We start from the raw sequence: 25149 nt of genomic DNA, 5'->3' as shown, positions 1-25149 counted from the left end.
CCCCCCTTCGTTTCAACACCACTGTAGGGGCCCGGGGGTCAAGAGTTGACCACGGGAACACTTGTGTCAGTCTGCGCGGGGCGCCTATGCTTCTATGCTGCCGTCATCTACGGCGAGTTTGGTTTGATCTGGCACACGATATATAGGCTCAATTTCACATCTTCATATCTTTCCGCTTTGGCGACGCACACAAGACGTTTCCCATCCTGGCAGCGGGTGGGTGCCTGCTCCGCATTCCGTACTCGTAGGCAAGGTAGACACGGACGTGCCAGCCCCCGGGGGCCGCGAGAAGCTCTTGTCGTCGCAGGGCCTGGGGGCTCTTCTCGCTTGGGTACACGGCACACGGCGGCTTTTGCTGCTCGCCGCCGCATACATGGCCGGCCGCGGTGACGGCAACGACCGCGACGGCTCTCGGATGGCCATGGTCTGCGCACTTTGTGTGAGTGGAGTTCGGCGAAGCAAGCAAAGCAAGGCAAGGCAAGGCAAGGCAAAACAATACAGTAATGCTGCCAAGTCTGCAGTGTCATGTACCCGTATCCGGCCTCATCACCAGCCGGCCACAGCCCCGTATGTACAGAGTATACATGCATCTATGCACGCATGTATGCCCCGTCATTCGCCATCAAGGGCTCCACGTCCAAATACCGCCCCGGCATCAACAGAACTCGGGACCTTTACACGGTTGCATGGCAACTGACCAATCTCGCGTCGAGTTGGAAACCACGAGTCTGCGACGCGAGACTGGACGGACCCCTGATCAACGGCCCAGACTTGGCTGCATCCAGCACCGAGCAGACATCTCATCCTTCGCATTCGCCCCACAACGCTCCAAACGTCTACTGACTAACGTTAGCTAGTGCTCGCACTGGAGTCAGGCGCCAGGGATGGCCGAGTCGTGGAGGAAGAGGAGGAAAACTTCCCCCCGGACCGACAAGAGCGAAGGCCGCCCGCCCTCCAACACATGCCACGCAACGTATAACTACACGGGATCCCGAATACGGCGGCATTAAGCTTCGTCCCGACCCTCGCCTCCCCGTCAAGCGTTCCTGGTCGTGATCCTCAGCGCAAGCTCGGCCGAATCGTGCCGCCTCTCCCCTCCCTCGACCGCGCCATGTCTCGCCTTTCCGTCAGAGCCGCGGTAACGGCCGTGATGCGGGAAAAGGGCAGATGGCCGCTCGTGCGGCGCCTGCGCTGGCTCCGCGTCGGCCAGTACGTGGTCAACGTGGTCGTCGTCGCCATCAACGGCTACCTGGTCTCCGTGCTGGCGGCGGCATCGGCCGGAGACGCAGTCGGCGTCACTGTGGCCATGGCGGTGGTGAGCGCCCCCCCCCTTCCGCCGGCGACGCGAAACCACTCCCCGTCCCTGCTGACCAACGGCTCGCCAGGCCGCCCTGGGCTTCGTCCTCACCGCGCTGCAGCAGTGGCTCGGCACGCGCCTGGCCGGCTACCGGAGGCGCTCGTGCCTCGCCGTCTTCGTCCTCTTCGACCTCGTCTGCACGCTGCTGCAGCTGCCCCTGGTTGCTGTCCTCGCCACCGCCGGCCTGCCGGCGAACTGCCACGGCATAACGTCCGGCAGCGACCCCGACGTCTGTGAGTTTGCGCGGTTGCGACGCCGTCGCCGCCAACGTGTCGTGTGCGCACGCTGACGAGGAGCCCACGTAGTCGGTCCCTCGGGCCGTGGGCTGACGCCGAGATACTGCGCCGTGCCAAACGCCACGTTTTGGCTGTCCATGATCCTGACGTACGTCTTGCTCCCTTTCTCTCCTCCTCCCGCCCCGTCCCACGCTGCGCCGCCGTCATTGTGCTGAAACGGCCCCGGCTGCCCAGGCTGTCGTACACGTACACCATCAGCCTCATTGTCCGGCAGATTGCCGCCGTCAACAGGGAGGCAAAGCTGCTCCGGCAGGAGCAAAAGGACAACGAGAGCAACGAGAGGATCGCCGCCATCATGGCCGCGCACCGCGCCCCCCCGCGGACGTGGAGCCGCAGGCGGCCGCACCCCGTCGAGACGGTCGACCTGGGCGCCGAACCCGTCCGGCCCGCGCCTCCTCGTGATCCCGACGCCGTTGCCGTGCCGCCGCCGCCCGCCGCCCCCGAGGAGCAGCCCCCGCCGTATATTTCCGTCGAGCCGCGGCGCCATCTGGCCGCGAGCCTGGGCAAGAACTAGCCCCTCGCGACGCGACTCCCGTCGTGCAATGCGCAAAGCCGCACAGGTCGGGGCGGCAGCGTCAACGGTCAACCCCCGTACCGCACGGGACGCCGTTGCCGGTGCCGCCAACGACCCCCCCAGCACAGCTTAGTCCTAGCAGAAACTAATGCAATTTCGTACCGCACCAGGCGCCGCGCCCAGAAAGCACTCCCACCCCCCTTGCCCTCTGGGCTCAGACTCCACGGCCCAGCCGGTCGTGTACCCAAACAACTGCGAGCCCGTCATGTCAATCGGCCCCAGAACGGGCCGTCGGAATCGATGTGGAGCAGCCGTGCTCCGTGCCAGCAAGCCAAGTGCTCTGCGTCCTTGTGTCCCGAGCTCCAGGAAAATCGTGGACTGGACGTTTCAGCCGCAAACGAACTGGGCGGACTAGCCTGCCCGCGCCGTCCGTACAAGTGTTGCGATGCTTTCGCACGGCTCAACGATGAGATATTTCCCAAGACAATTTCAACACACTGACTGTTGAAGCGGTGAACTTTGCGACAAGTCAGCCCCGTGCGGAGCTGTAGCGCTTGCGTCATTTGGATCCACGTGCTCCAGACACATGTAGCGGGTGGTTACTAGGTGGTGTGCATGCCGCTGCTGTGTTTTCTATTCACGGCGGACACGATGTTGGAACTGTGTGTATTGCACGCTTGTATGCTATGTAAAGTACAGAATACTTAGGTACATATTGTAGGCAGTACGAGCCCTAAAGTATACTCCACCATCCGACCCAGCCGAGTGACTGCAATTGGTTGTGGAAATCTAACACACGATGCTCTCTTTTGTAGCTCAGCCAAGGCCTGACGACAGAGTCCATAATGTAGTTGCTGCGTGTGACGTGTTGACGCCGCCCCCTTGCGGGCCCCCACTTGCGCACATCCGTGGGCCAACTTTCGGCGCGGAAGTGGCGTGGTCGCATTTCAATCGGCCCCACCACCCATCGCCGGCCGACCCGTCGGTTGGCCTCGACGTCCCTTGCTTGGCCTGCGACTTGTTGCCAACTTGCCCTCGCACACACAAACACACAGGAGGAGACGGGAGAAAGCGCAGCACGCCGGGCCAATTTCCCCAACTAGATCCAAAACGCTCAAAGCTGCACACGAGTCAGCTCCGCCATGCAATTGCTGCCTTTTATATCCGCCAGTCTAATCATCTTTATATATCAGTTGTCTCTCATAGGGACTCGATCCCTGCCTATGAAAAGCACAATTTCTCACTTTTCGACACTTGTAGCAGCCAATACGTGATACATGCATTCATCCTTGTACGAACTACCAATCTTTTCATCTTCCTCAGCTGCATGATTCATCAGTTTGTCCACGGATGCTTAACACGGCTCAGTTCCGCGTAAACTAGACATTCCTACAAAGCGTTTCCATTTGATTGAATAATAGATGCTATCATGATACACGCGGTCTTGTCCTCATAATTTCTTTGCAGTTACAACCGGATTTGCAGCCTTCTACAATTACGCCGCCTTCCAAAAATTACCATCACATGATTTTTCTTCTTGAACAAGCAAATATCTATCCCGCAGCAATTCTTTGTAAGTACTCACCTCACCACTACTCCCGTATATTAGTTCAAAGAGTCCCAAACATACTCCTCTCCCATTCGTTCGTGACCTGCGGGGGTCCAACGCCAAACACCGTGTCGGAGCGCCGATTCGACGGCCTCACGCTTGACTGGCTGAGGTGCAACGGCTTGGCGACACTGGGCAGCCTCACAACTGTTATCAGTCCAACCAAACTGCACGTCATCAGCCCACCAAGTGCGAAGTTCAAGCCCGACGTGAAGGCGGACGAGCACGGAGCTGATGTTCTGGTATCCATCAAATGTGACCGGGGTAAGAGAGCAAGGGGAATTAGGGAAGCTTGGACATGCTGGCACACGCTTGACTTCTGACCATGCAATAGACATTTCATTTGAGGCAGCCTGATTATATGTATAAGCAGAAACTTCGAACTCGCACCACTGCTCAGCGGCTTGGGCAGCACATCCGAGGTTCGCGCTGTACAGGTTGAATCGAAAGCAAGGATTCGGGGAGTTGGGTCCAACACCAATCTCGGCTGTGTCGCTGCACCCACTCAATGCAGGGCCAGTCAGGGCGGGAGGGACGAATTCCACGAGTTGACCCCCTGATGAAGCCGTATATCCTTGAACAGATTGGGATGACAGTGGTGTTACGAGGAACCCTTCCGAGAACCAGAAATCTCCGGCGGGGTTGAAGAGAGGACCTGGCTTCACATTATCAAACTGGAAACAATCAGCACTTCAATTTTAAATAGGGCCCGACCGCACGCTCACATTTACTGTAGTATTGCCCACTTTGCCGCCAGTTGGGCACATTGCCGTGGCAGGGGCAGGAGAGGGAGCAACAACGCCGGCGTCTGAGGGATTTGAAGTCGGATCCACGGAGGGAGAAACCATTGCTTCACTCTCAGTAAAAGGTTGAAGGCTCGCAGAGGTCGAGTTGGACCAGCTAGCACTGAGGGCAGCAGGCCTATCGGCGTGTTAGTAAAGTTGATCCCAACCAAGAAAGTAAACAGCCAATTACATACCCTCTTGGATGTTGGACAAGGCGCTTCAACACCGAGGCCTTGGCAGGAACAGTGACAGTGGTGAGAGTAGTCACAGGAAACTTCATCGTATAAGTTGTGGTTGGCTCAGGAATGACATTAACCCAGGTACTTGTTTGGACGGAGGTTGCAACCGGCCCGACCTGGGGATTGACCAAGGTTGGCAAGGCACCATATTCAGCAGGTGAGACACCAGCTGGCTGCCAGCCATATGCACCAGGCATGCCTTGTGGTGCAGGACCGGATACAGGCGTTCCATTATTGTCGGCACTTCCAGGATTGCCGTACACGGATAAAGGTGCGGCAGTGATGACCGACAAAACAGGAATACCGCCTGGGCCGGTGACAATGGTGAAAACAGAAGGTTTCGCGCCATTATCAGTTCCAACCGGCAAACCTCCAACTTCAGAGCTGATCCCTGGCGGGAAAAGTACAGTAGGATTGGTTGGGATACCCGTTGCGTATTCTTCCAAAGCAGGTGGAATAGACGAACCAGCCCCTGGGATGGTCACAGAGTTGGTGGCTCCAGATGGCACCGCCTGCGGCTGGGGGGTGATGACAATAGTCTGAACAACAGGCGAAGCGACTCCATTCGGTCCAACAACGGTGAGGGTAACAGCAGTGGTGACTGGGCTGAGAGCAACAGTGCCCGACGGGGTAATGCCTTGGGGGAGGTTACCCAAACCCGAAGTGACAACAGATGGAAACCCAAGGGAGGTGACGGGGACAGTAGCACCTACTGGTCCCGGTGTCTGTGGTGTCAGGACGATTGTTTCGACGACAGGAGTTGCAACACCATTCGGCCCAAGAACGTCAACAGTAACGCAGGCAGTGTAGCCTGCGCCAGTTTGTGCGGGCACAGTAACACCTTGAGGAAGCTCGTTGTCTTGGCCTTCAGGAACAATCGACGGAAGACCAATGATAGTACCAGTTGGCAACAAATTGCTCTTGGGCATCACAATAGTGGATTCAAAGACAGTAGGAAGTCCATCTGTACCAAGAAATGTGTACGTCGTGCAAGTGGTCAACCCTTCAGATGACATCTCGACAGAGCCAAACTGGCTCGGAGTAGCAGTAATCTGTCCCGGAACGCCTGTGACGACTCCGGACGGGGCTACGGTAGTAACAGGAGCAGCGGAAGGTCCAGGCACCAGGAAACTAGTTTCGACAACAGTAAGCCTGCCATCGGCCCCGACGACAGTGTAAGATGAGCGGGCGGTGATTGCCCCTTCACCAGGCACAGGCGATCCAGGAACATTCGTGGCTTGTATGGAGATGCCATTTGGGAGATTTTGGGGCAGCTCGGTGACCAGAACAGCGGATGCAGGAATTACCAAGGTAGACTCAATCACAGTTGGCCGGCCATCAGGTCCTATGACAGTATAGCTCGTACAGCTAGTGATGGCCTGGCCGTTTGAAGGCGCTTGAGTAGCCCCTGGGGGGACAGAGATACCAGTTGGCAAAGCAGCAGAAGCATCAGTGACAGGGCTACTTTCGATGACCCAGGTGGAATGAACCACAGTGGTGATTCCATCGGGTCCAAGGACAGTAATGGCAGTGGTGGCAACGATTCCTGGCCCAGTGTAAACAGGAGTAGCGCCGTTTGCGGTGATAGTTGTGACAGGAGTTTGCTGACCAAGAACCGTAGAAACAGCTTGAGGAGAAACGTTGCCGTCCGGTCCAACGATGGAAGCAGAAGTCGCCGCTGGAGCACCGCCATTGCCTTGATTGGTGTTGATGACTGATTCTAACACTGTTTCTTTGCCATCGGTGCCGGTGACGGTCCAGCAAGTCACAGCAGGCCCTGAGCCAGAAATTGCTTCAGCTGCAGCGGTGCCAAGAGTGATGGTGTGCTCAGAGACAACAGTAACAAGACTTTGAATGCCATTAGAGCCGGTAATCCAATCAAGTTTCGTATCTGTGACGATTGTGTAAAGGTTTGGAGGGTGCACTGCAGTGCTTCTGGCGCCACCGTCGCCGCCATTGGGGTTGGCAGTCACTTGGCCAGTGTAATCAGTCATGTACAACGAGTTTGATGGAGCATTCTGCGCAGTACCTTCGGTGGCACTTCCATTATCTCCAGGACTTTTGACAGAGACTGAGCCAGGAGTGTCAGGTGTAGTAGAGCCCGAAGGAGATGACGCATCAGAGTGGGTGGACTCTGAAGTTGCAACGGAAGTAGGATTGCTTGCATCAGAACCAGTACCCCAGAGATTTGAAACGGTCACGGTAGTGAAGATCTCGACAGTAGGTTGGTTTCCATTGGCAGAATTCAAAGGAGAAACTTGAATAGTCTGATAGCCAGTGTGATCAGGAGTTCCATCGGTGCCAGTGATTGCCGCAGGAGACTCATTGCCATTTGAGACAGGGCTAGTAGGGTAAACGGTAACAAATACAGTCGTTGTGCCCTGCATCTGACAGGATTGCCCGTTGGGCAGGCCATTGGAGTTGTCGCCACTGCTAGTAATCACGACTGTGCTCTGTGGGGAGTTGACTTGGCCAGCAGAACTTCCGGTATCATTGCTGTCATCTGGGGCTCTGTTTTGTTCAGTCAGCCAAGAATAACAACCGTAGCACAGTGAACTTGCCCATAGTTAGCTTGGGAGGCAGCTTGATACAGAAGACTGCTGGCCACCACGGCCCCAAGATTGAGGGAGGCACGCATGGCGGGCGGCGGATTGAAGATGCTCAAACAAGATGAAGCCGTGGACAGACTGATAATTCAAACAATGACTGCTGCGGAGATTTGGGAATCAAGAACAGAACTTGATGTGAAGGTAATGGCGAGCGTACAAAATGGCCGAATGAAAGGGAAATAGTGTTGAGAGCGCACAAGAATCGAGGTGTCGAGACGAAGAGGGGAGCAGAGTAGAAGAGTTCAGGAACAGGAAAAACGGCAGGCCAGGATCAAATTTTCCAGCCGTGGAAAGTGAAAGAATATGGAAGTGCTATCGACACTACCTCTCGTGCCGTGTTGCCGATATTTGTCCACGGAGGAAAGAGCGGGTGGACAACTGCCAGTGTCGGGCAGGCCGTTTCGTGGTAGAAATCGCCACCCAAAACAACATCCAACCTCACTCGATTCTGCAGTATCTATAGAAGTAAATTTGTGATGCTGATTATTTCTTCTGAAGTTGGATATGTGAGGCGAAATGCATGTTGCCAAATATCGCTGCAATGAGATATCAAAAAATGTGCTGGCCAGCACAACAGTTTTTTCTTTCATGACCTTCTCTATGCACTCGAGGTTGCGGAACAAGCAGCTGCCGCAGCCCAGGGCTCCTTCTCTTCAACACAATGCATGGAAACCCGAAGTTTAAGGCTATTCTTAGCCCACAATCTGCGCACAGTCCACAGTTGTCACGCCATTATCACAGGCGCAGATTGGACAGAAAGAATCGGTCCTATAAAACTACGGCAATAAATGCCGAGCCAAGCGTCAAGTTTGATTATCCGATGAACAGCTGTGAGGTCCGTCAAGGAGTGCTAGCCGATTCGAGCACAGAAGGGAGTCATGTGCGCACGTCCCCATAGAAGCGCAGGCCGGTCTCTGGTCAGCCTCGAACGAAGAGCAGGCTGCGAATGAGACAGGTCCTAATTTTTCAGCGACGAAGCCACAGAAAGATCGAGCACAAAGGCATGCAACTCGAAAGAAGGATCAATACCTACATCATTATGCCATGTGATCGGAGTAATCAGGCGCAGATTGGGTCGGGATGTCCTCATTGACAATAAGCGAATCAACTCCCGTCCTTTTTCGCTCGTCCTCGATTCTTGCGGCCCACAGCGCGGATCCCGTCGTTGTCGTCAGGAGGAAGAAGAACGAAAGAATGGGTATCAGCTCAAGAATCATTGCGACAGTGCCGAACCAGACATAATCCCAGGTCAAGTTCTTGATCTCTCTCTTTTGTTCTTCTTTTGAAAGCCCGCGAAGCTGGAACCACCGATAATGGGAAAGCTTGCCAAGTCTGGTGCCCGTGATGACGATGAACGCCGGCGTACCAACGTACGGAACAAGGTTGAGTGGCAAGAAAACAACCAACTCCACAATCTGTATGATGCTCCAGGGTTGATAGATTGCAGGGCTTGTTGGTTTTCCAAGCATCTTGACAGCATTTGGTGCTTCGTCGAAAAGAATACGGTGAGGCGAAACGAGCCCCTTCAATCCCAGCTTGATGAAAGTCGCCTAAAAAGCGGATTAGCCGACGAGCAGGTCGCTAGCGAGTATCGCATCGCAACAGCTTACGTCAAAAACGTCCACTCGACACTCATCAACAAAGAACCCCTCGAAGAAACCCTGTATGATGATTAATCCTTCGCCTAACGTCAGAACGATGGCGTTGATCCATGCTCCCCAACCGTGAAAGATGGCGAGAAATAGAAACTGCGGCAAAAAGGCGAAGGAGAAGAGAATTAAATAGACGAAGAATGATATCAGCGACAGGGGCAGGAGTCTCCCACTGAAAAGAGGCCAAAATTCTTTGTTCCGTAGAAAATACCAAATACCACGCAAAGGGTATGAAGCGGCGATACCGGCCCGTTTGGCATAGTTGGTCGGTCGGGACTTGGTAAGCGAGCGCGCATCTATGCCAGTGGACTGGCTGCCGTACAGACTCGTGGAAAAGCTGCCTTGCGACGGCATCATGAGTTGCGGTGCAGGCAACAAAGGTCGGTGGATTGAAGCCGTCGTGGTGTCGCCAGAAATGCCAGGGCATCTTTTGGGTACTTCGGCGTACGTCACACCGTCGGACGTGGGGCAGCTCAAGCATCCGGTTCGGATTGGACCAGCCGAGAGCAAAGGCAATTAATTGGCCTGCAGATCCGTTCCAAGCGGGTTACCCTGGGGCTCGGAGGCATGTGATGATTGCACATGCCAAAAATGCCGTTCTGTTCATGGAAACTTGCCAACAACAGTACACAAATTAGAGTAGCGTTTAACACTTCCCAAAATTTTGTGACAGAGATATATCAGCCCGAAAGAAACTTTGTAGTCCGCAAGCAAGTTCAAGGCCTAAGGTACAACTAATACTCTGTGAGGCTCCCCATCCAAATCACGCAACATCAAGCGGCGTTTCAGTGTACCCAGCAATGCCTAACAAGATAACTGCTTTTATTCACTTGATTTCAGAACACAGAAGATGCATTTTGCGGTCACAGATGCAGTGAACAGCGAGAAAAAATAAGCAGCCAGAACAACACGTTTTGTTTCAAGCTGCTGATTGTGCCAACACCAATGCCCGCCGCAACCTTGGCCGGGTGGAGGTTCAAAGCATGATTGGCCAAGACTCAATCCTCAACCATGTCGACCCCCGAGCACCCAGTCGCATGACCGAGATCCGCCGGGGCACCACTCTGACCGCAAGCGTCAGTCTTGGCGTCCCGTCCGGCAGCAACGGCCTGTGAAACCCTGCGATGATTGTGTCTTTCGCCTTGTCTGCCCAGTGTGCACTATATTTGAAGTAGACAGTGTTGTATTTAATCACATCTGATTAGAAGTGCGCCTGCAGATATATATCTTTTTTTTCTTTTTTTTTTTTCGGTGGGAGGGGGGGAGCGCATGATTGTTCTGCCGCTCAGATGCAAGTCTGCTGCCCTGTGCGCCGTGCGGGTCGGGAAGCTTTGACAGCAGTGCAAGCTCCATCACCTGGGCATGCCAAACCTGCCAACCAACAGTCTGCACTTTGGGACACGAGAATTATTGGCGGCAAACTCCCTCAACATCTCAGCATCTACTTGACTAACATGTAACCACAGCGAAATCATGGACTCACGTCCTTGATCCTGGAATCGTTGTTTTGTGCCTCTTTTTACTTTTCTTTTTTCACCACCACTTGGTCAGTGTCGCCTGTGCCACATTGGGGCTTACCCACGGGTTGCCTGCTTGGTTAGCCGCCTTGTGCACAGCCACAGCTGCCAGGGTCAATGCAAGCTTTTGGCAACATTCCATGTCTTCAATGTTGCATCATCATTGCTACGACTTCAGGTGGCGCTGCGATATCATGTCTTTGCATCCGCCTTTGACCCCGAATTTTCCGAGTCAAGAAAGGGAAGCAACCCATTCATATATCTCCAGCTCGTGCCTAGCAATGAACTCACTGCTTGGTTCTACGAATTGTTGTATCGGCCCGGAACAGCTCATCGTCTCGCATACCGATGCGACTTGACTTAACCAAGCATGGGTACGCCGCCTGCGAATCTTTGATGCTTCGAAGTTTGCTCCATGTTTCGAAGTGGGCAATGGAGTTTGCTCACAATGTGGCATCCTCCTGTCAATTTTATCACCCTCCATTGTACGTCAACAGCGAAAAGCGTTGAGAGCGTCGCAGTGTCCCAAGAAATCGCCCTGCTGATAGCCGCAGATGCTTGGATACTCTTCACGGGACTCCTGGCGTTCCCGGTCCTATATACGTATGGAAACCTGGCAGCCATTGATGCTTACTTCTTCGGAGCGAGCGCATCAACTGAATCCGGACTAAACACGTAGGTTTTCTCCTGACGGACAAAAGATGGCGGAAAGAAAAGGCATCAGGTGTCTCAAGTTCTTAACACGGAATCTGCAGCGTCGACATCAAAAATCTAGCGCTCTACCAACAGTTGTACCTGTATTTCATACCCATGCTTACAAATATATGCTTCATCAACATTGTCGTTGTCGTAGTCCGCCTCCACTGGTTCAATCGACACCTTGACAGGTTCGGTAAGCTTCCCATTTCCAATGAGATTCGCGCCCCGTTCCCGACATGTCCAGACGCTCTCACTTGCTGATACTTTCCGTTGCTGGTCAGGTCCTGCATTGATTCGCGCGAAAAGGCGCAAATCCGGCAACTGGGAGAGACATTCAGATCTCGAAGCCGCCGAACCCACCGAAGCCTCAGAATCTACGGCCTCGACTGCGATGGCTCGTATCTCTAGTCATGTAAACGATCGACAGGACAACCAGCAAACCAACTTGTCGACTGCAAATAACAACGATGGCACCCACGAGGCTCAACCGGAGCTAGAAGGAAATGACCATGACCCTGAGTTGTCATCAGGACCGACTGATAAACAAACCCAGCGGATTGCCTTCCATCCATCAGTCTGGAACAAGCCTACGCATACCAGAAAAGACAGTACCCTCTATATTCCTGGCCCGCGAGAACGAGACAGAGGTTTGTCAGATGGCCCCCTACACACGCCGTGGATGCTCGTTCTCATGCCGTTGTACCTGTTTCAGGAGAGCCGATTGTAGAGTTGGGAAATAGGAGACCCAGCGGTTAGCCTATGACTCCCTGGATGCTACCACTACCCAAACCAACATGTGCTTACCGGAGTCACAGACGCCGATGCGACATCCACTCGTCGCCCAAGCGATACAGACCCAGAAGGTTTCCGGCGGCGCTTCTCAAGAGCCAGGTCGTTTGACAGGGCCACCGGTGCAGCCGCGTCAATATTCGTGATTGGGAAAGCCCCAACCGTCTCGCGCCTCTCGAGAGCCCCGACATTGCACCGAGCCGCAGCCGACCAGATGCCTTATCTGTCTAGGAGAGCAACCATTGGGAGGAACTCACGGTTTCACAATCTGACCAGGCGAGATCGCCAGGAGTTGGGCGGAATCGAATACAGAAGTCTACAGCTTTTGCTCAAAGTCGTCGTCGCCTACTTCTTTGGCATGCACATATTCGGAGCCATCGCACTTGTGGGCTGGATCCTGCATGCCGATCCAAAGTACGACGTCTACCTAGGGCAATGTGGCCAGAACAGAATTTGGTGGGCATTTTACACAGCCCAAAGCATGATGGACAACCTTGGATTCACCCTCACTCCTGACTCCATGATGTCATTTCGTGAGGCAGAGTGGCCTCTGTTCGTTTCTACCCTCCTAACCCTGGCCGGCAACACTTTATATCCCGTCTTCCTTCGGCTCATCCTCTGGATCATGTCAAAGGTAGTGGCCCGGACATCCGCCACGCAAGAATCTCTGCAGTTCCTGCTCGACCACCCGCGGCGCTGTTACATGCTCCTCTTCCCGCGGGGCACCACCTGGGCTCTTTTCGGCATCATTCTTGTCCTCAACTTTATGGACTCATTTTTCATTCTCATTCTCGACTTGAACAACCCCCAAGTCACTTCTTTGCCTCCGGGACCTCGAGTCATGGCCGCCATTTTCCAAGCCGGTTCATCGCGGCACACGGGTGCGTCCGTGTTCAACCTGGCCACCGTCAGCCCCGCCGTTCAGTTCAGTCTGCTCGTCATGATGTACATATCCGCCTTTCCGGTAGCGTTGAGTATTCGGGCCTCCAACACTTATGAAGAAAAGTCATTGGGCATATACCAAGCGGAAGCAGAGGAGAATCTTGACGAGGACAGTGCACGATCCTACCTCGGTCGCCATCTGCAGTCACAGCTGAGCTTTGACTTGTGGTATATATTTCTGGGTATATTCATTTTGAGTATTTCGGAGGCCGACAAGATTGTGCATCTGCAACAACCTGTATGATCAAATCTTTCCTCTTCTCTCCGTCCGATCTCTGATGCCTCTCGCTAACGGTTCCAGTCATTTGGACTGTTTCCCATCTTCTTCGAGGCTGTTTCAGCGTAGTAAGTTTTCCCACAGGACTCCAGGGCACGGGAGCCGATTTCTTTCCTTCACCCTGCATTCCCTTTTTTTCCCAGGCGGGAGTTTGGGAAAGGCCACTAATTCTCCCCTCTACCAGTGGCAATGTTGGGCTGAGCTTGGGGTATCCGAACACCAACGCATCACTCTCAACCGAATTCTCGACGTTGGGAAAACTCGTCATCTGCGCCATGATGATACGAGGAAGGCATCGAGGGTTGCCTTACGCGTTGGACAGGGCTATCATGCTTCCGGACGAGCATCTTTTGGGTGCTGCTACCCGGGAACGGGCGACGGAGGAGGGCGAGCAACAGTCGCAGAGATGAAGCGTTGCACCTCGAGGCTGCTGTTTCTTCGGTTGGGCGCCGGGCCGGGCATCAAGGCGCGGAGGCCCGAGGCATCAAGCCCTCATCGCCTCATTCATCCAGTCGGGCGACACACGGGCGTCCTCTTGTATACATAGCCCTCGTCGGCCGGGTCCGTCAGATTGAGGAAACAAGACTTTTGCACACAATACTATCTTACATGTGAATAAGTGTCTATGCTCTCAACAGTGCCGAAGGCGGCCGTCCGTTGCAACGCAACCTGCCGGATTAAAGAGGCGGGCAGGATTGCAGGAGCGGCCTGGGAGCCCGATGACATGATTACCGCTTTTGTTTGCGGATTCCGTATTCGCCAGATGTGATTCGTCGGACGGCTCGTGGACCGACGTCGCATGGACATGGACACAAGCGGAATGGGTGGCATACCACACCCGTTTTTGGGGTGACACACGAGCCCGACTGCATCCGAGAAAGCAGACAAAGGAAGTGTCACTGGTTTGCATCCCCAAGGGTGGGCGCTGGCAGCACTTTGTCGCACGAGCTGTCACGGACGGCGGCTGGACGACGGGCAGAGCAAAGACGGACGCTCGTCAGTCGGCATGTCGTTTCCTGATCATTGTTGCCTATTCACGCATCACAGTTCGCGTGGCACAAGAAAGTGAAAGCACTAAAACAGGACTCTATCAAGGAGAGGAGAAGTAAAAAGGTAAAGTCTAGGCCACATCCGCCCCCTAAGTGCTCGAAGCCGCAGTGCAGTTTTCGAACGCCTTCGATCCTCACACTCGTCCCCTGACCTGTCTGTCCCCAGGGAAGTCCACAATTCGCCTCAGGTCAATTCAAGCCTTCACGTCTGCCTCGCGACTTTCCAGCCATTCGGCCAACGCGTTCCCTTGCGACTGGCCGGCCGTTTGGACATGAAGGTTGTCCATCCCTCCGCGTACTTCTTCCACCGATCCCATTTCCATCCGACTCTCCATGGTCCGCAACTTGCTCTGCAAAAGCGGTAGGCTGGCAGCCGTTGGTTGCTTCCGGCGTGGTCGCCTCCAAGTCTGGTGATGGCCTGCGTGATCTGCCGTCCACAGCACTCAAATTCATTCCGTCATAGGTCCGGCCATCCACCCAGCTTCTTGAAGTGCTCCTGCAGATACAATTTCAAATCGTCCAGCGTTGGTTTGGAGGCGACTCGAGACATTGCACGGTTAGTGAGCATGCCGTAAATGAAACGTGAAGGTACATAGCCGTCATTCAACCGGGTGAAGAAGTAGCAAGCATTCGTCTCCAGCCATACTTGAGACGAGGCCTTTAGAAGTTCAAGTTCCGGGCTCAACGGTGAAACATCATTCATGTGAGGACGCAAAGCCAAGTATGAGATTATCTGGGCCATGCCAAGGTCTGAAAAGAAGGGGTTAGCCAGAAACTCGGTCACGCATGCGACGAAGCTGAGGAAGTTGGTCCATTCTTTTTTCTTCGAATTCGTCCTCGCGGGATTTGGCGTCGGCCGCGACTATTTCAGAGAGCAGCGTTAGCAACGAGGACGCGGGGCGGACAAAGGCGAGGACATACAGTAATCGTCCGAGTCGTCGATTAGTTTCTCGGTGAGTTCTTCATGAGTGATTTTCCAATACGCGAGGTGCTCAACACCGCTACCGCCCCTACAAGGATATTCTGTCCAGCATGGTGTCGGGGGAAGCAATATGAGAGGTTGACCAGAGCCTCTGCGATGGCATCCTCGGATTTGTAATAGCCTTGGACATGAAAGCAATAAATATCATCCGCGATGCACTTGCCGAGCTCGAAGCTGCCGACGTTGGGCCTCTTGATGGCGTGTTCAAGACGTCGACAAATAAAGCATCCCATCGCGCTGACGGCGCCATCTGGGTGCGAACCAAAGAAACTACGGTATTCGCCGAGGTTGCCTTCCGCCATGGTGCTGTTCAGTGAAGATGATCGAGTCAGGATGGGGTTGTGACAAGGTGAAGTTGCGCAAGACTGGCCTTGACGATGAAGACGATGGCGGTGGGAGAGGATGAGGTTGCGGACAAGCTGGATTTTTGTAGACAAAGCCTCCAACCTCCTGCCATCAGCTCAAGAGGCCGGCTGCCACTACGGCCATGCACTTGTTCAGTCTTTGAAAAGACGAGGCGTATCCCCAACTCGCCGTTCTGCACACGTCCCAGCATCGCCCGTGACGAACACGGCCTGTCCTTTGACAGACGGCAGCGCCGTCACACGACGGACACGGAGGGAACCGGGCCAGCGCGCCATGTATTGGGCGATATTCGTGCGACTCTGCGCCTGACGACCTGGCTTGGGAACCCAACACGGTTCATAACTCACCCGGCTCGGCCCTTGCGCAGTTGGTAAATCTTTGCCGCCCCCGAGTCCCCGGCCGACGTTGCAGGGCAAGCACTTGCGGTTCTCGCCATGTTTGCGTCCTCCAAAGCACAGCCCGGGAGAGAGGAGATGAACGTCGAGCCAAAGCAGCCGTCACCTCCCCAGGGCACGCTCGAGTATCCCACCCACTCGCAACGAGCGTCGTCGAACGATGATGCAGCGTCACTGACCGTGCCCGGTGAGTGGGCTGTCGTGACCGCAAAGAAACGCGCGGTTCCGGATGACGCCTTCACATGCTCCGTCGTAAGTACACAATCCGTGCAACTGGCGACTGGGTCGTCCCGGCTCCAAACTCAAACACCAACCCGCCGCAGTACTCGTGCAGCAACTTGCCACGGGACCACCCCGGCCGATACGTGAAGGCAGCCGACGCCAGAGCCCAGGCGGCTCAAGTCCCGGTCCCCGCCGGCCGGCGTGACGACCAACGCAAAAAGCGCAGTAGAAACAGCTATCCGAAATACTTCGAAAACAGAGAACGATTCGCCAACCTGGCGTCCAGCGAACCGAGGATAGAGTATCCCCTGAGGCCAGAGGGACCCGAGGCGTGGCAGGACTCGGGCCCGACGGGGACCGGACCCGACGTGCTGCGCGTGATTATCAGCGAGGACAAAGAGGGAGACATCGACTTGGTGTACCATGATTTGAAAAAGTCGCCGCACCACAACCGGAACTTCTCTCTGGCAGTTTATCGAAGCGCCGGGGAGGCGCCGGGGAGAACAGAGACACGGGGGCGGAAGAACCAAGCTTTGGCGGAAGGGCGAGGATGAATCGCTTAGTCCCCATCCGAGGAGCAGTATGAGACGACGCCATTGTGGGAATGTGACATGGCAAGATTGACAGACATGTTGGGGATGAGCGTTCGTCGCTGGATCAAGACACGAGCCAGGTACAAAGAGCAGACAACAGTTTCAATTTGCACATAATCTGCCATTGACTGCCGACCCTGGCGTCCGCACGCAGCTGCAGCTTGATGTATTTCTTCCGTATCATCCGTCTGTCCCGTCTTCCCCCCTGCTCTGTCCGGCTCATGGGACGGCGGCTACTTGGCCCTATCGCCGACCCGAGCACGACAGAGAAGCAAAGAGACAATGACTGAGCACACCAAGAACACGGCCTGGTCGAGTGCCGCAGGCACTCTTGGTGGAGCGAGGTCTGGCTGATAAAGGCCCTTTGAAGCCCAGTCGAGTGTCCTTTCGTCCCTTGGCCCATGGTCGGCCCTCTCTCGAGGCCAATCGTGAAAGAAGACAGTCTTCCCAGGACGGACGCCCAAGTCAAAGCCACAAGAGGCACCATCGACCAACCAGGGCCGTTTTGTTCAAGCTCATCGACGCATCCAACACGGCATCAGCCGGGGTCTCTGGCCATGTTGCCGCGCCGACGCCACGCGGACTGTTGCCATCCGGACATCCTAGCACGCAGAGACAGCGACCATGGCCGGGTCTGCAACGATCCGTCCAACGCCTGCTGGGGAAACCCACCCAAGGGGAGGCCTCAAAGGCCGGAGGTGCGTCGAAGCAAAGTCGGATGAAGAGTCGTGCTCGGCGCCCTCAGTGATTGCCGCCAAAGGCGGCCGTAGGAGTAGTCAGGCGCAGGAACGGCATGGTTGCTTTGTTTATTTAAGCACTTGTGCTCGTGGCCGCACCGGGGCCCCGGTGGCAAGGATCTCGATGGTGAATGCCGAAGGGAAAAACGAACAGCAGCCTTCCGACCCGTGGCCTGCCTCGACCGCAAACCATACCCTCGAGGACTCTGCCTTTCCGCCTCCAACTAGGCTGTATAATTTCAAACGAACGTCTCAGGTGACGAGAGCACACGAAATCTTCGAGCCACGACCAACAAGGTAGAAATAACGTCCGGGGAGGAGGCCAGAGTCAGGACGAGGGCCACGCTCAATATATGTCGTGCCGCTTCCCGCAGCACACGCATCAACCAATCAAGGCAGATATGAAAACCATGTGGTTCCTGCGCTGCTTCCGGGCAGGTCCAGAGGAAGCACGTACCTCGGCTCGCGTGCCCATGCCCATGCTCACAGCTTCCCGTGGCGTCTGGGTTTTGAGACATTGCCGGCATCTTGAAGAGCGCTGCAAACACCGACTCTTCCCCGCACTTTGCGCTTGCAGGAGATCCCGACTCCTGAGCTCGGCCCCGAAAAGGCTCACCTCAGCTTGGATACGACAAGGTTAGTCCCTAGCAAAGCAGGTGTGAGCGGTGTGTCGTGGTGGGTTCGGCGGCGCCAGGACCTGCGGCTTTGCTAACACGCCTCTGCTGCGGGCCAGTATGTAGGTCAATGTTCGTCAGGTTCTTCCTCGCCCGGCCGTCCTGGCCGTGTCACAGCCCGCCCGGCCTCGGAGGCTCGGACACGCTGGCTTCGAAAGAAGGCGCCCAGTGGCCATTGTCTCATGCAGCACGCTCGCGCGCGTGACTGAGCTGCGCGAGGCTGAAGGCCTGGACGCGCAGGGTTGCGATCCGCCCGTGGACGAAGAAGTCACGCTGGCCCTGGCGTAGACGCTTCGTTTTGTCTCGTCACCGACCCTTGCTGGAGACGTTGATGGTTTCTTGCGACGACTGCGGTGCCTGACGTTGTCGACATCCCGCCGTCGGTTCTGCCGAGTCTCTGGTCCGACTGCAGCTGACTTGGAGTTAGGTCTTGGTCAGGACATCCATTGGAGTGAGAATGTCCAGCACCGTCTTGGGGCTTCTGGTCGTCGCGATATTCACCTGGTTCATGGCGTGCCTGGTGGATCTGCTTGGGCTTCTTCCCGACCTCGAGGAAGACATGTTGCGGGATGTGATTCCCAAGGGCCATGGTAAGAAAAACGTCCGACGCCTGGGCTTTTCTCATCTCTCTCATCTGTACACTAAGCATTCTTGTTTCAGCGAAAAGGGAGGAACTCGGCAGCCCGCGCGCACCCGGGAAAGCTGCAAATGCACGACGAGGCACCTAGCACAATGCGAGGCGAACACGGGGATGGTGGCGGGAAACATGGCGATGGCGATGGACTGCGCGCCGTGGTTCTTCGCACAGGTCCGAGGGCTTGGCTGGAGACTGCACAATTCTCTTGTTGAGACGGGAACGCAAAGGCGAGAGGCGTGCTCTATTGGAAACTATATGCTGTTCTTCGAATCAAGCACTGCGATGCTGGAGCCTTCGAGTCAAAGAAGACCCATTTTCACAAGCACGCGTACGGAGTGTTGTCTGCTTAGGACAACCCTCGACACAGAGTCAGTTCATCGTTTTTGCTCTTCAGCACCGAGACATGGTCTGGCGTGTGGAAAATGAGCAAGACCACGACACGCCGAGTAAGAACTAGAGATGCCTGCGGCAGACCTGGATCTGAGAATATGTAGCCCCGGCCCCAGACCATTGGCAGGAGATGCCGCAGCACATGCCAACGGCAGCTTCCGTCGCCATTTGTGATTCGCTCCTGTAGGTCGGTCGATTTGAGATGCGGTTCACCACGCATCACAGCCCAGGATGAGGCCATCTCGTGGGGATGCGAAGCTCGCGTCAGAATATGCGTTGGCGTCGCCGTCATCTTTGACACGCTCCGGGGTGCCATTGCTGTGCGTGGAAGTAGCGAACTCGGCCCAGCACCCATGTTTGCGGTACTTTGTTTCAAACAGGTCAGGGCAGAAAGCTTAAGCTGACGTAGAGGTGCTGGACCATCAGGTGGTACAACGGATGACACGTTAGTCTCTCATCTGAACTTGGCCTTTGCCGGGGCGTGCTGGGGCGAGGGCTGCGTGTTACAGGGCCTGCAACGACGATGCTCAATCTTGCCCAGCAATCAGCATTGAGGCATTTTGAGGAACGCGGGCCCCAAGGCCAGTATATGCAAATCATCGGTGTACGGAGTACGCTCATGTCCCGAGGCATACACAAAGCCCCTTTGTCGGGCCTGCGGGCTCGGCCTCCATCCGGACCTTGTGATCAATGTCGTGTTACCGTCGTTGGCCGGCCTCGGTGGTTGAGGCACATTCGTGGACCCGTCTTTCAAGCCAGAATCACCAGAAGGATGGAAGGCGGCTTGAATAGTGCAGCGAGCATGTGCCAAGTACGTCCCACATCCATCCATCGACTCTGTTGTTTCTACCTCCCTCTCTGTTGTAGCAAGCTGCTGCCATGGCCTTGGCTGTATAGCTGTACTAGCTATAGCTTTAGCAGCTACATGTTGTGTTGGCTTATGTACTGAATACACGATGTTGGGACGAGAGGTTTAAGAGGAATAACCCCAACCCCGACCCTAAAAATGCCCGTGACAGTAGGACGGCGTGATCCGCTTCGACATGGGGTCCGCGGGTCCAACGGAGCCGTGTGACGCCAGCGTTGGTCGGGCACCTTGGTTCGCCAACATGGTCGGCAATGGCATCCGGCGCCCATAGCGCCAATCGATGTCTACCCGTTAGCACCGTTCCGGCCATGGACGAGTTGTGTTTTGACTAAAGCGCCGGCGCGTTGGCTAGCATAACCGGATTCGTTCGCTTCGGCGGCGACGAGCCGGGGATACGTATGTCGGCATCGGCTCGCATCCAGCTTGGCAAAGGGCAGAGGCGACTTTCGGAATGTGGAGCTCCATGCGGCCAGAGAAAACCAATCCGACGGGGAGCATTCTGGACAGAGTTTACAAAGTGGCGGCGACGGTCGAGATGGCGAGCCTGGCTTGCGCAACAAACATCCTTGGGCAAGGGGCCTCTCCCGCGATTCCGGCTGAGGATTTACTCGATGCCGTGTTGGACATCGGGCGGAATACTCCGTGCGCGGCATCACGTTGCGCAAGTCCAAATTCCGTGCGAACTGTGTGGCGTTGCGCACAGAGCCTTCAACGTCGGACAACCTGTCGGCCACGCTGGGACAGCGAGTACACTGCTGAGGTCTTCTTGTGTTTGGCTCCGTGATTCCTCATCCGCGCAGGTGCAAAGACATGGGCAAAGCCCCGGGACCGAGAGCTCGCTGCTCGGCGGCATCGTGAAGGGCGGAGCTGCGGCCAAGCTGGATGTGCCGGACTCGTCTAGATTCCAGAGTTGAACGTAGTTGTTACCTTCCCCGGAGCCAAACCAGTTCCGGCTAGACCCCGAGCCTTGGACCGGTTGTTGATCATCAGATCTGATGATGTGACCCGCTGGACGCGTTGGGAGTTGGCACTTGTGTTGATATGCGTGGCTTGTTGAGCCACCACCACCGTCGCCGACAACCTTTTTGCAGGAAAAGCCTACAGCCACGGCCTCGGACCTCGATGCCGCATGCCATAACTGAACCACCGTCCACTTCTAAGGCGTCGAGCTGAGTCAGTCAAGGACGGGATGCCATCACGTGGGCAGGGTCTCAGCCTCTTGCGTCCGAACCGGTTCCCAGGCTCCAGCCAGCATGGAGCTTAATTGATGCTCGTGTCCCTCTCCGTTATTTAAAATGAACAAGTCCAAGCCTTCGTGCTCGCCCCCGAGTGCCAGAGTCCAGAGGTGAAACCGTCATGTGGCCGCGGTGACCTCGATCCCTGCCCTGCCCCGTCAGTCGTACTCGACCAAGCTCGATATACTCGCACGCTCCCTCGTCGCCTCCGGCCCGTCAATCATGTTCGGCTATACGTCACATCGAAACCAAGTGCCTCCTGACAGCGGCCACAGAGCGCGACGGCTCGCCTAACTAGGCTTGGGGGAACGGCGGCCACGGAACGATGGGCCAACTCACCGAGAGCCAGCTCGTCGCCATCAGCATCATGGAGCGCGCGTGCTCGGCCGTCTCGCTCCTGGGCTGCCTCTTCACCATCGCAACCTTCACATGCTTCCGCACGTTCCGAGCGAAGCCCGTCAACCGGCTCGTCTTTTACGCCTCGTTCGGCAACATGGCCAGCAACATTGGCACCCTGATGTCTCGCGCGTTCCTCGACGACCTCGAGTCGTTTGGATGCCAGTTCCAGGCCATGTTGGCTCAGTGGTTGGTGTCACCAAGCGGCTGCATCATGTCCCCGACGTTGCTTCGTACCCCGACTAACACCAGTCCCCAGGTTCATGGCTGCAGATGCCGGCTGGATACTCGCCATGGCCATCAACGTCTACCTGACGGTGTACCACAAGTATGACATGAAGCGCCTGCACAGGATGGAACTCATCTACCTCCCGGCCTGCTACGGCATCCCCTTCATCCCCGCATTCACATACCTCTTCGTCCGGCGCAACGGCAAGCGCGTCTACGGAGATGCCGTCCTGTGGTGCTGGGTTGCCGCCGACTTTGAAGGCCTCCGCATCGCCACCTTTTATGGCCCCATCTGGTAGGCCACCGGCCTGTTCTGGTTGTCATGCCGGCTCTGTTGCTAAGTCTCTCTGTCCAGGGCCATGATCCTCGTCACCTTCTCCATCTACATTGCCACGGCCCGCACGATTTTCAAGATCCGCAAACAAGTCCACGACCTCAGCTCCGACTACGACCTTGCGTCGTGCACCAGCGCCGAGCTTCCGACGGTCAACGTCACCAGGGCTACCACACCGCGTCGAGGCTTTGGCTCGCAGCAGGGCTTCTCCCGGCGCCGGAGCTACGAGCACAAAAACGCCGCCTGGTCCTATACCAAGTGTGCTCTGCTCTATTTCACGGTTATCCTCGTCACTTGGATCCCAGCTAGTGCGAACCGAGTCTATTCGCTGGCGCACGACGGCCACGCCTCCGTCCCCGTCGCCTTCATGAGTGCCTTTGTGCTGCCCCTGCAGGGTTTCTGGAACTGGATCATTTACGTCTTCATGTCGTGGACGGCGTGTAAAACGCTGATGCAGGACATCAAGGCCAAATTTTCGCCTGTTAGAAAAATACCTTGGCCTGTTAAAAAGGTACCTTCGAACCGGAGCCGACCAGATACCGGCCCAGGTACCTGCTAGGCGGCGACTCCCAGTTCAGTGGCTGCGAATTTCACTTGCATCCGAACGCTATAATGCAATGGTCATTCCAGGATCAAAGGCGTGGGGGCTCCTGGACAGCTTCTGCTTCTCTCGATTTTGCGTCGCAGCACTCGGCAGGACGTATCCCCGCTGATTAGCCACCAGTCTCACCCCATTCCGCACCAAGTTCGTGGAGTAGTGCGTATGGCCAAATGCCCAGAGATGGATGCCAGCCCAGCCTTGTTGATCGAGGAGATCGGTCGCGAATGCGGGTGTCCAGGGGTTGTTGGAATCTCCGGGCCGGGAAGTGCCTTCGATGCAAGGCGCGTGATGCGTTGCTACCAGAAGCTGCCTTTTTGTGCTTTGCTCCTTGCGTGCTTGGGCTACTTGGTTGCGGAGCCATGCAGCCTCTATGGCGTGGATTGCGTTGTGTTTCTGAGCAGTCCACCCGTCCATCTTTTTTGAAGTCGTTGATCTTCAACTCAATGATGCTGGATACTTGGTCTGGAATCGCAGACCAGAGTGTGCAGCCAAGAATTGTCAAGGTTGAGCTGGGGTCGTTCCATCGGGCTTTATCTAGGAGAACAAGGGTTCCAGCAAGCGTTGGTTCCTCCACAAGACGCCGCGCTTGGTCGAGCCCTGAATGGTAGTCTAGACCATAGAACTCGTGGTTTCCCAACACCAAAAACACCTTGTCATGTCGGGACATCTGCGCCTCGAGAAACTTCAGGTATCCATCGTAGTCAATGAGTCGTCCGATATCTCCACCCAGGAGCAGAAATGGGGCGGTCGCGGGGAATGTAAAGGACAAATACTGTTGACCGACCTCGAGATGCAAGTCCGAGAGAAGTCGGACTCGAGGACGCGATAGGCGACACTTGGCGTCCGAGGATAGCTCGCAAAAATGCCTGCATCGTATCATGGGGTCATGGGATGCGGGGAGTAACAGCCGTGTACACTGTACGTACACTGTACGGAGTACAGTGCTCGGGCCACTTGCGGGCCAGGCAGCAGCCCCGCCCCAGCCGTGCGGAGTTGTGTGACTGAACAAGATGAAACTTGAATGCTGGTGCTCAACGGCCTTTGCATGACAACTTGTCACCTTGGATTTGACGCCGATCAAAGTCGGGGCTACCGTTCTCAAACATCACGGCATGCAAGTGTGCATTGTTGGTGAGCTGGCACTCAATTGCCACAACGATCCCCGCGTATGTCATGTTCATCGTCCCGTTTGCTCGACACGTTCCCACTGGGGACCGCATTCTCAAATACGTCTTGCGCCAACTAAACCTTCGTCGTGCTCCTCAGTCCTCATTCCACTGTCAACTGAGAGCCATGATCCAGGAACGCCTTAATGACGCTGTCATTGCACTGCATCGCGTGTTAAGCCGAGAGCAGGTGACCTTGGCGTCTTCGGTGGCCGTGCAGTGGCGACGTCTGGTCCCGGGTAAAGATGTGGATTGCTTGGCATCTATATCGAAAGACAGATCATGCAGCTCCTGAACGACAGGGAGGGCTTCCAGGTAGTTCCGCAGAGCCGCCAGGATTATGTACCCTGGGCAGTTTCGAGCCGGAAGTAGTTATACTGAAGGAGCCGAACTCGGACTAATCGTGGAATTGAACATGAGGTTGAAGACGGTTGGTTCCTCAACCCTGCCATTGCCATTGGGATTCCGGATATCAAGCTCCCCGATGAGCTTGCCGAGTCCGGGGCCGTCGTGGTTGTCAATCTACTCTTGACTAAGACTCGCAGGTGCCCTGACGTTTTTCCCTGGCGGTCCCAGCCTCACTTTGTCGAGAATACCGTGGTACCGTTCCACCTCGGCTTTGTCCAACTTGCTCTTGCTGTCAGCAGCAGCTCGTCTGCTGCCTGCTAGTCTTGATTCCAGCCCAGTTTCAACAAGCTGATCAGCACTGAAATGCTCACACCTGACGGGATCGTTTCACATCCAATCCGTGAACCAGTCGACGTAGCCGGTCGTTTTGAGGACTGCCTCTGGTGTAATGACTGTGTAGTCGACCTCGAGAATGTTTTACTCGACGACAAAGTGCCTCCGCCACTCGTTGGCGATGTCTTGTTCGCCAGCAAACCGCAGCCGGTGGACCGTAGTGATACAGACCACGGTTACTCGCACCGACTTTGTAGTCGGGCGCCGGTCGATAAATCTCAATAAATCTCGAAGGCTTCGGTAGAAGAAT

At 55.6% G+C, this 25149-nt stretch overlaps 6 protein-coding genes across 6 annotated transcripts; 3 read left to right on the top strand and 3 right to left on the bottom strand.

The window, feature by feature from the left end:
- Positions 1 to 1111: 1111 nt before the first annotated feature.
- MAM_04549 (uncharacterized protein) lies at positions 1112 to 2167 on the top strand (the record flags this gene model as incomplete). The annotated part of the gene is made up of 4 exons (XM_040823347.1): positions 1112 to 1315; positions 1386 to 1590; positions 1663 to 1741; positions 1828 to 2167. 4 exons carry the CDS (start codon positions 1112 to 1114, stop codon positions 2165 to 2167), a joined length of 828 nt encoding a protein of 275 aa, XP_040678600.1.
- Positions 2168 to 3772: 1605 nt separating this feature from the next.
- Positions 3773 to 7438, bottom strand: MAM_04548 (uncharacterized protein; the record flags this gene model as incomplete). The annotated part of the gene is made up of 4 exons (XM_040823346.1): positions 3773 to 4450; positions 4502 to 4697; positions 4756 to 7311; positions 7392 to 7438. The coding sequence occupies 4 exons, from the start codon at positions 7436 to 7438 to the stop codon at positions 3773 to 3775; spliced, it is 3477 nt and encodes a 1158-aa protein (XP_040678599.1).
- Positions 7439 to 8446: 1008 nt separating this feature from the next.
- MAM_04547 (uncharacterized protein) lies at positions 8447 to 8878 on the bottom strand (the record flags this gene model as incomplete). Its single annotated transcript, XM_040823345.1, has 1 exon — positions 8447 to 8878. The coding sequence occupies one exon, from the start codon at positions 8876 to 8878 to the stop codon at positions 8447 to 8449; it is 432 nt and encodes a 143-aa protein (XP_040678598.1).
- A 2610-nt stretch (positions 8879 to 11488) lies between these two features.
- MAM_04546 (Potassium transport protein, high-affinity) lies at positions 11489 to 13695 on the top strand (the record flags this gene model as incomplete). The annotated part of the gene is made up of 4 exons (XM_040823344.1): positions 11489 to 11924; positions 12093 to 13246; positions 13310 to 13353; positions 13470 to 13695. 4 exons carry the CDS (start codon positions 11489 to 11491, stop codon positions 13693 to 13695), a joined length of 1860 nt encoding a protein of 619 aa, XP_040678597.1.
- A 1096-nt stretch (positions 13696 to 14791) lies between these two features.
- On the bottom strand, positions 14792 to 15618 carry MAM_04545 (uncharacterized protein; the record flags this gene model as incomplete). Its single annotated transcript, XM_040823343.1, has 2 exons — positions 14792 to 15196; positions 15349 to 15618. 2 exons carry the CDS (start codon positions 15616 to 15618, stop codon positions 14792 to 14794), a joined length of 675 nt encoding a protein of 224 aa, XP_040678596.1.
- Positions 15619 to 21758: 6140 nt separating this feature from the next.
- On the top strand, positions 21759 to 22950 carry MAM_04544 (G-protein coupled receptor; the record flags this gene model as incomplete). Its single annotated transcript, XM_040823342.1, has 3 exons — positions 21759 to 22018; positions 22089 to 22352; positions 22413 to 22950. 3 exons carry the CDS (start codon positions 21759 to 21761, stop codon positions 22948 to 22950), a joined length of 1062 nt encoding a protein of 353 aa, XP_040678595.1.
- Between the last annotated feature and the right edge of the window lie 2199 nt (positions 22951 to 25149).

The sequence above is a fragment of the Metarhizium album genome (assembly GCF_000804445.1).
Source record: "Metarhizium album ARSEF 1941 chromosome Unknown scaffold_10, whole genome shotgun sequence".
Taxonomy (NCBI): domain Eukaryota; kingdom Fungi; phylum Ascomycota; class Sordariomycetes; order Hypocreales; family Clavicipitaceae; genus Metarhizium; species Metarhizium album.
The sequence above is the reverse complement of the archived record's forward strand: the minus strand, read 5'-3'. Positions and strand labels throughout refer to the sequence as shown.